At 48.0% G+C, this 10,000-nt stretch overlaps 1 protein-coding gene across 1 annotated transcript in view; it reads right to left on the bottom strand.

Annotated features, from left to right (window-relative positions):
* Window positions 1–2,926: 2,926 nt before the first annotated feature.
* Window positions 2,927–10,000, bottom strand: part of samd14 (sterile alpha motif domain containing 14) — a 7,954-nt gene continuing 880 nt past the window's right edge. The window contains exons 2-10 of the mRNA XM_054608243.1: window positions 9,658–9,812; window positions 9,415–9,531; window positions 6,545–6,731; window positions 6,130–6,229; window positions 5,543–5,611; window positions 5,177–5,333; window positions 4,543–4,662; window positions 3,136–3,291; window positions 2,927–3,068 (exon numbers count right to left, since the gene is read on the bottom strand). Of these exons, the coding sequence (XP_054464218.1) occupies window positions 2,928–3,068; window positions 3,136–3,291; window positions 4,543–4,662; window positions 5,177–5,333; window positions 5,543–5,611; window positions 6,130–6,229; window positions 6,545–6,731; window positions 9,415–9,531; window positions 9,658–9,812 (1,202 nt within the window). The 3' untranslated portion in view covers window position 2,927. The remainder of the gene's footprint in view (window positions 3,069–3,135; window positions 3,292–4,542; window positions 4,663–5,176; window positions 5,334–5,542; window positions 5,612–6,129; window positions 6,230–6,544; window positions 6,732–9,414; window positions 9,532–9,657; window positions 9,813–10,000) is intronic.

Here is a 10,000-nt window from a genome sequence, read left to right as displayed (position 1 = left end):
AACACGTCCGGCTGTCTTTAGACTCACTCAGTCTTTAGACTAAAACACGAGTCACTGATCAGTCGTCAATACACTAATCAGTCAACAGAAAACCTGTTGGCAGCAATTCTGATCATTTAATCGTTGTTTGAGACAATTTAAACCAACAAAGTTCACTGTTTCCTGACTACATCAAAATAACCAATAGACTAATCAATAACCATTAGATTAATCAATGACAGATAGATTAATCAATGACAGATAGATTAATCAATGACAGATAGATTAATCAATAACAGATAGATTAATCATTAGCCGTTGGACTGATCAATAACCGTTCATCAGAATTGTTTTGACATCATTTGAAAGTCGGTGAATCGTGTGGAGGCTTTTATTGTGAAGCAGCTACAGGAAGTCAGAGCTGCTCCTCTTTATTATCAGTGTTTCTGTTTATTTATTTTCATGAATATTCAAGAATAATGATTATTATTAATGATTATTGATTATTATTTATTATTTCTAAACTCATTTTTCAGATGTTTGGATGAAGATGTTGGTGGTTATTTATCTTTATTGTTATTATTATTTATCTTAATTTATTTATTTGGTATTTATGCTGAAATATTTATTTTACTTTTGACTGTTTCTGTTTTTATCTGTTAATAATATTTAATATATTTAATTAAAAAAAGTGTTGTGTTCAGGTGTGAAATATATTTACTGTATGTACTTATTTGATGAATTAATACATTTTATTTACTTTAGTTTTTTGTTTGTCGTCTTTTAATTAACTTTTATAACGAGATTTATAATTGTTTTACTGTAAATAAACAATGTTTCTTCACGTCTGTGTCTCGGGGTGCGTTCCATTCAGCTACGCTCACTTTAGCGTCATTAAGAGACGACGCATGACGACGTTTCAACTGTTTACACATCAGATCATGTGACTGGAAACAGGAAATGAAATATAGGTTTTCTGATTGAAAGGACAGACAAGCTCTTTTTCACGACTAGTTAGCTAGTCCATCTCCAGAGCTAACTAGCTAACTAGTTAGCCTCATCTCTCTCCAGAGCTAACTAGCTAACAAGCTAGCCTCATCTCTCTCCAGAGCTAATTAGTTAGCCTCATCTATCTCCAGAGCTAACTAGCTTACTAGTTAGCCTCATCTCTCTCCAGAGCTAACTAGCTAACAAGCTAGCCTCATCTCTCTCCAGAGCTAACTAGTTAGCCTCATCTCTCTCCAGAGCTGACTAGTTAGCCTCATCTATCTCCAGAGCTGACTAGTTAGCCTCATCTATCTCCAGCGCTAACTAGTTAGCCTCATCTCTCTCCAGAGCTAACTAGTTAGCCTCGTCTCTCTCCAGAGCTAACTAGCTAACTAGTTAGCCTCATCTCTCTCCAGCGCTAACTAGTTAGCCTCATCTCTCTCCAGCGCTAACTAGTTAGCCTCATCTATCTCCAGAGCTAACTAGCTTACTAGTTAGCCTCGTCTCTCTCCAGCGCTAACTAGTCTCTCTAATAGTTCACCATCTGCAGTACTGAGGAGGTTAGCAGGAGGCTAAGCTAAATTATTTTTAGCTTAGCCTTTTTATCTTCCTGATATTTCACTTTGTTAGAGGGTTCAGTCAGTCTGACTATAAATATTAAACTATTAATAATAATCATAACATAATAATTATAATGGGGCGGCTGTGGCACATGAGGTAGAGCGCTTGTCCCGTAACCACAAGGTTGGTGGTTCAAGCCCCTCTACCGGCAACATGCCGAGGTGTCCTTGAGCGAGACACCTAACCCCAAGTTGCTCCCCGGGCGCTTCATTGCAGCCCACTGCTCCTCCGGGATGGTTAAATGCAGAGAAATAATTTCCCCATTGTGGGACTAATAAAGGATTGATTATTATTATTATTATTATTATTAATTATTATAATAATTATAATCACTGTTTATAACTTTATGATTTGCAGCAAGAACACACTCCAGTGTTTTCTGGAGTTAAAAGAAAACTACAAAAAGTTCCTCACAGATTTATTTATTGAAATTATTTGAATGTGGAGGTCAAAGGTCAAAGGTTGCCGTCTGAAACAAACGCATTAGTTTAGTTTCCATCTGACAGCAGAAAGATCTTTAGCTCTAAATCACCTCCAGATGTTTCTCTGGGAGCTCTTCTTCTTCTTCTTCTTCTTCTTCTTCTTCTTCTTCTTCTTCTGCAGTAACAACTTCCTGTTTGTCTTTAAAAACATTCCTGCCCGATTTGTGAACATTTGAACTTCTTCTTCTGAGTTGTTTTACGGTCATCTCTAAATCCTGACATGGATCACTGACATGGATCACTGACATGGATCACTGACATGGATCATGGATCACTGACATGGATCACTGTCATGGATCACTGTCATGGATCACTGTCATGGATCACTGTCATGGATCACTGTCATGGATCACTGACATGGATCACTGACATGGATCATGGATCACTGTCATGGATCACTGTCATGGATCACTGTCATGGATCACTGACATGGATCACTGTCATGGATCACTGTCATGGATCATGGATCACTGCGATCTCTGGAACGACATTGTAAACATTTCAGTTCAGGAGTGATGCTGACCAGTTGGTCAGATGGACGATGTTCCTTGTCTCCCCCTCTGTCTCCCCCTTGTCTCCCCCTTGTCTCCCCCTCTGTCTCCCCCTTGTCTCTGTCTCCCCCTTGTCTCCCCCCCCTTGTCTCCCCCTCTGTCTCCCCCTTGTCTCCCCCTCTGTCTCCCCCTCTGTCTCCCCCTTGTCTCCCCCTCTGTCTCCCCCTTGTCTCCCCCTTGTCTCCCCTTGTCTCCCCCTTGTCTCCCCCTTGTCTCCCCCTCTGTCTCCCCCTTGTCTCCCCTTGTCTCCCCCTCTGTCTCCCCCTTGTCTCCCCCTTGTCTCCCCCTCTGTCTCCCCCGGTGGAGGTCAGTTCCTGCGGTGCTCGTTGTCTCTTCTTCTCTTCTCTTTCTGTCTCTTCTCTTTTCTTTCTCTCTCGGCTGCAGAGTGAAAATCTTTGATGCGACGCTTCAGAGCGCTTCTATCAGACGAACTGAGCACGCCCAGAGCCTGCAGGAGACACGACAGAGGTCTCACTCTGATGCTTTTATTAGACATTAAATAAACAATTCCTCACCTTCAGCTTGTTGCCGTCCATCTGCAGCAGCTGCTGTCCGTCCACGTCTCTCGCACTGAATTCTGGGACGTATTGCTCCATGTGGAGTCCTCTCAGCCAATGACAGACCTGCTGGGTCGTCCACGAAGAAACCAGACAGGATGGGTCCTCAAAGGGCTGAGGAAGAGGAAGAGGACAAGGAGGAAGAGGAGGAGTAGGAGGAAGAGGAAGAGGAGGAAGAGGAAGAGGAAGAGGAAGAGGAAGAGGAAGAGGAGGAGTTTTCATTGTAATGAACCTCCTGCTGTGTCCCAGTCCAGCGTCTGCAGCCTTCGTGGTCTACGTAGACCGGGTCCTGTGAACACCGTGAAGGCTGGACCGAGCGGTCTCTGAAATGAGACGGTCTGGTCCACAAATGATTTCCTGTTTACGTCACCAGCTTTTCGCGCCCCCACCCTTTTGCCGCTCCCGTCACCTAGCAACCAGCTGCGGTTGTCATAAAAGAGTATAAAAAAGTTATAATATTTAAATGGACGAGCTGCTGTAAATAGCACAGCGGCTCCTGTAGCGTCAGCTGGTTAGTTAAAACCCAATAATTATATTTAAATGTGAATTCTCCCGCTGCTGGTCCACTAGTCGCCATGTCGATGAAAAAAAAAAAAATCAACTTCACCGGCATGCAATGCATCTTGGGATATGTTGGGGTATGTTGGGGTATGTTGGGGTATGTTGGGGTATGTTGGGATATGTTGGGGTATGTTGGGGTATGTTGGGATATGTTGGGGTATGTTGGGATATGTTGGGGTATGTTGGGGTATGTTGGGATATGTTGGGGTATGTTGGGATATGTTGTGGTATGTTGGGATATGTTGGGATATGTTGGGGTATGTTGGGGTATGTTGGGGTATGTTGTGGTATGTTGGGGTATGTTGGGATATGTTGTGGTATGTTGGGGTATGTTGGGGTATGTTGGGATATGTTGGGGTATGTTGGGATATGTTGTGGTATGTTGGGATATGTTGGGATATGTTGTGGTATGTTGGGGTATGTTGGGATATGTTGGGGTATGTTGGGATATGTTGGGGTATGTTGGGATATGTTGTGGTATGTTGGGATATGTTGGGATATGTTGTGGTATGTTGGGATATGTTGGGATATGTTGTTGGGTATGTTGGGGTATGTTGTGGTATGTTGGGGTATGTTGGGGTATGTTGGGATATGTTGGGGTATGTTGGGATATGTTGGGGTATGTTGGGATATGTTGGGGTATGTTGGGATATGTTGGGATATGTTGGGATATGTTGGGGTATGTTGGGATATGTTGGGATATGTTGGGGTATGTTGGGGTATGTTGGGATATGTTGGGGTATGTTACCATGTGATGAAGATGATGATGATGTGTGTGTGTGTGTGTGTGTGTGTGTGTGTTACCTCGTCAGAGGACTGGGACAGCGTGTGGTACGGGTGTGAGGATCTGGAGGAGGAGTCAACAGGAGGAGAGGAGGAGGAGGAGGTGGGAGGAGGAGAGAACTCCTCACTGAGAGCCGACTCCTGAAGGACGGAGACAGGAAGTAGTTCACTTATTGATTTCTTCTTCTTCTACTTCCTGTTTGTGTCCAAAACAACTGATCAGAGTTATTGATTGATAGATTTGTCCACCAGAGGCCGCTACAGCTCTGATGGACCCTTAATCATGTCGGTCCGTCCCTCTTCACCGTCTCACTTCCTGTCTGGTTCCTACTGAAGACGTCAATCTTTAAAGGACCAATCTGTAGTTTAATCAATAATTAGTTGTAGTTTTGATCAAACTAACGCTCTGTGCGGGACTATTTTCAGCGGCGGATTAATCCACATGTCGAGCTCTAGTTTGTGTGATTCAGTCAGAATAAACTAAAGTGCGATGAAGGAACAGTGAAGCTCACTGATGTGTTTAATGACACCGGGATATTTTAGAGACGTTAACTGTTTCAGTCTGAATATGAAGAGAAACATCAAATATTACAAATGAAAGTGATGTTGTAATAAGTTATTAATCAGGAACACGGTGGAGGAGGTGGTTTTGTACCTGTGACAGGGACTTGCGGGGGCTCGGGGAGCTCAGAGGGGGGACTTTGGGGGATCCAGGTGGAGTCCCGGAGGAGGAAAGAGACCCCCGTCCTTCGGTGAACCAGGAGAACGGGACGAAGGACCCTGAAGACCGAGACGGACTCTCAGACGGCTCACTAAGGATGAGGACCAGGTGAAGACAGAAGACCAGGTGAGGACAGAGGACCAGGTGAAGACAGAAGACCAGGTGAGGACAGAAGACCAGGTGAAGACAGAAGACCAGGTGAGGACAGAAGACCAGGTGAGGACAGAAGAACATGAATGGGTTTATGTTTGTGTTAAACGTTGAACTATTAGAACGTAGTTCTGAATGTGAAGGACCCACCGGCTGCCCACAGAGAGCCTGTTGGATTTATCTTTCCTCACCCGGATGTATGAACGTCTGAGAGTCACCCTGAGAGAGAGAGAGACTATTAAGCTCCGCCTTCATCTACAACAGGAGTATATATAGTATATATATATACTGTATATATAAAAAACGACATATATATATCATCACAGAGTCTCATCATGAATGTTTGTCTCCTCTGATCTCAAACATGTTTAATTTTATTCACGTTTTTTACTTTTGACTCGATAGTGAAGTTTAATGAAGTGAACATCGCCAACAACCAATAGGATCGCTCTGTCCCCGTTCTCCCTACCAGGGTCAAGTCCTCCTAAAGGGGCGGGGCATCGGTCATGTGACACAGAAACAGGATATGACTCTGTGTGTGTGTGTGTGTGTGTGTGTGTGTCTGTGTGTCTGTGTGTGTGTGTGTGTGTGTGTGTGTGTGTGTGTGTGTGTGTGTGTGTGTGTGTGTGTGTGTGTGTGTGTGTGTCTGTGTGTGTGTGTGTGTGTGTGTGTGTGTGTGTGTGTTTGTGTGTCTGTGTCTGTGTGTGTGTGTGTCTGTGTGTGTTTGTGTGTCTCACCCGAGGTCCAGGAAACGTCTCTTGGTTTTCTTGTCGAAGACGACATTCGGACTGTCGGGATCAGCTGGACTTGTGTCCCTACTCGAATCAGAAACCAACACTGATCAGAAACCAACACACACACACACACACACACACACACACACACACACACACACACACACACACACACACACACACACACACACACACACACACTCAGTAGTGTAGACCAACACTGTCATAGACGTGTGTATGAACAGGTGTTCCTCAGGTGTGTCTCAGGTGTTCCTCAGGTGTGTCTCAGGTGTGCCTCAGGTGTGCCTCAGGTGTGCCTCAGGTGTGCCTCAGGTGTGTCTCAGGTGTGCCTCAGGTGTTCCTCAGGTGTGTCTCAGGTGTGTCTCAGGTGTTCCTCAGGTGTGTCTCAGGTGTGTACCTTCGCTGTCGGGCCTCCTGCTCCTCCTCATGTAGACCCGGGAGCAGTCGGAGGAGGGGCAGGACCGTGAGGGCGAGCTGCTAGGAGTCACCAGGGCCTCCTGAGATGTGGCGTTGGTCAGCTGACGGTACCGCCCCCTCGGGGGGGCAGCCAGTGAGGCTCCTTCATCCTCCGGAGAGCGTCGCACCTGAGGAGCCAAAGTGAAATTGTTTTTGGTAAGTTTTCTCTTTGGCTACGTCCACAATGCTACGCTTCTGTTTTAAGACGCAGATCTCTAACTAAGTTTACGCCCAACGTCCTCACTACTGGAAGTTCAGAGCTTCTGACACCTTGTTAGTTTGAATCCACACTGACTCCAGGTTAACTACCAGGTTAACTACCAGGTTAACTCAAAATTGATAACAGATCACAGGTGCTGTTGACCTTGTTGTCTTTACTAGCAGCTGTTCAGTTAAATACTGTATTTTACAGTTCTACTGCCAACATGAGGGAAGCAGCTGTTATTGGAGCAATCAGTGAGCGGGGTGTCCAGCGGCGTTATCAAACCTATAGAGCGGACGTTTGAAGTCACGGTTTGAGGCTTTGAGGAGGATGATGGAGAATAAACGGAGGACTTTACTATTCTTATTAATGTTTATTTTATTCTGCACAACTATAGCGAAGTTCACACAGAAACTGTAAAAGAACAAAAGCATAAATGTTCTCCAGTACGACAGAGACTTCAGACACCAGCAGAGCTACGAGAGAGAACAGACAACAAGGAAACGAGAGGAAACAAGTGAGAGACGTGTGCTGATCACATTTATTGATCCATGATCTAGTAAACTTTGATTAGTAACTGTTCATTTCAAAGTACATTTAATGTGAGAGAGATAAAGCACAACCATTTGTAATTAAAGACAACTATAATAGTCTGTAGTATTTTTCTGCAACCAATCTACTTCCTGTTTGTACCCATTCCATCCATCCATCCATCTCCTTCCGCTTATCCGGGGCCGGGTCGCGGGGGCAGCAAGCTAAGGAGGGTCCTCCAGACGTCCTTCTCCCCAGCAACACTTTCCAGCTCCTCCTGGGGAACCCCGAGGCGTTCCCAGGCCAGACGAGATATATAATCTCTCCAGCGTGTTCTGGGTCTACCCCGGGGCCTCTTACCAGTTGGACGTGCCTGGAAAACCTCTAAAGGGAGGCGTCCAGGAGGCATCCTGATCAGATGCCCGAGCCACCTCAGCTGGCCCCTTTCGACGCGAAGGAGCAGCGGCTCTACTCCGAGCTCCCTCCGGATGTCTGAGCTCCTCACCCTCTCTCTAAGGCTGAGCTCCTCACCCTATCTCTAAGGCTGAGCCCAGCCACCCTATGAAGGAAGCTCATTGAAAGGCCTCCTTCTTCAGCTTGACGGCCTCCTTCACCGCTGGTGTCCACCAGCGGGTTCTCGGATTGCCGCCACGACAGGCACCAATCGCCTTCCGACCACAACTCCTAGCAGCAGCTTCCACAATGGAGGATTTGAACATGGCCCACTCGGATTCCATGTCCCCAGCCTCTCCCGGGATGCACGAGAAATTATTCCGGAGGTGGGAGTTGAAGACCTTGCGGACAGGATCCTCAGCCAGACGTTCCCAGTTCACCCTCACTACACGTTTGGGTTTACCGGGTCTGTCCGGCAGCCTCCCCCGCCACCTGATCCAACTCACCACCAGGTGGTGATCAGTTGACAGCTCTGCTCCTCTCTTCACCCGAGTGTCCAAGACATACGGCCGCAGGTCTGATGACACAACTACAAAGTCGATCGTAGACCTTTGGCCTAGGGTGTTCTGGTACCAAGTACACTTATGAACCTCCCTATGCTCAAACATGGTGTTTGTTATGGACAGTCCATGACTAGCACAGAAGTCCAACAACAAAGCACCACTCGGGTTCAGATCGGGCAGGCCGTTCCTCCCAATCACACCCCTCCAGGTTTCTCCATCGTTACCCACATGAGAGCGTTAAAGTCTCCCAGAAGAACTATGGAGTCCCCAGTCGGCGCCCTTTCCAGAACACCACCCAAGGACTCCAAGAAGGCCGCGTACTCCGAACTGCCGTTTGGTGCATAGGCACAAACAACAGTCAGAGACTTTCCTCCTGCGATTCCCAGTCGCAGAGAGGCGACCCTCTCGTTCTCCGGGGAGAACTCCAGAACAGCGGCGCTCAGCCGGGGGCTTGTGAGTATCCCCACACCCGCCCGGCGCCTCTCACCCTGGGCAACTCCGGAAAAGGAAAAAGTCCAGCCCCTCTCCAGGAGTTTGGTTCCAGAACCGGTGCTATGCGTGGAGGTGAGCCCAACTATATCTAGTTGGTAGCGTTCCACCTCCCGCACCAGCTCCGGTTCCTTCCCCGCCAGAGAGGTGACATTCCACGTCCCTAGAGCTAGTCTGTGATGCCGGGGTCAGCACGCCCAGGTTCCCGCCCCAGCCTGCCGCCCAGCTCACATTGCACCCGACCCCAATGCCTCTCCCTGCGGGTGGTGGGCCCACAGGGTGGCGGCACGATGTAGCTTTTTCGGGCTGGGCCCGGCCGGGCCCCATGTGCCAATGCCCGGCCACCAGACGCTCGCCGGCGAGCTCCCCTACCAGGTCTGGCTCCAGGAGGGTGCCCCGGTTACCCTATTCCGGGCGAGGTGCCACAACCTTATATCGTCCGATTCATTGAGGTTTTGTGAAACGCTCTTAGTCTGACCCCTCCCCCGAGACCACTTTGCCTTGGGAGACCCTACCAGGAGCTATTGCCCCCGACAACACAGCTCTCAGGATCACTGGGGCACACAAACCCCTCCACCACGATAAGGTGGCGATTCATTCAGATCGGTGGAGCTGAGCTCTGATTGGTCTCACCAGGGAGGAGTCGAAGGAGAAGGCGGGGCTTCGAGATGTCAGCAGCGAATCAGGAGAGGGGGAGGAGCCTCTCATGGCCACGTGGAGAGGTGAGCGGGCAGAGTGTAGCGGACTGTCCTGATAACACACACACACACACACACACACACACACACACACACACAGCTGTATGATGTCACAGTGAGCTCATCAAGCTGGGGGAGGAGCTTAAGACAGGCTGTTTAATGTAATGGAATTAATTACCTTCCTCTCCAGACTGTCGTCGCCCTCCGTGGAGCTCACGCTGTCACGGTAACGAGACCTGGAGGGGCGGGGCCTCCGGGCTTTGACGGACAGCTGGGCGCGGCCCTTCTGGATGCTGTTGTCCAGCAGCTCGGTCTCCGGGACCTCGTTCAGGTCTGAAACACCAGAACACTGTGACCTGCAGGACTCACGGAGACATTACACATGCATGGATTGTGGGGGATGAACCCGGGTATTGATCCGTTCTGATCCATATGAACATCGACCCGATCAGAGGTAAGAACACCAGGGGTCACATGACCATATCAGTGACGTGAAGACGGAAAAACAACGTCACAAATAC

The sequence above is a fragment of the Anoplopoma fimbria genome, chromosome 11 (genome assembly GCF_027596085.1).
Source record: "Anoplopoma fimbria isolate UVic2021 breed Golden Eagle Sablefish chromosome 11, Afim_UVic_2022, whole genome shotgun sequence".
Taxonomy (NCBI): Eukaryota; Metazoa; Chordata; class Actinopteri; order Perciformes; family Anoplopomatidae; genus Anoplopoma; species Anoplopoma fimbria.
Note: the sequence above shows the minus strand (reverse complement) of the source record. Positions and strands in the feature narration are given on the sequence as shown.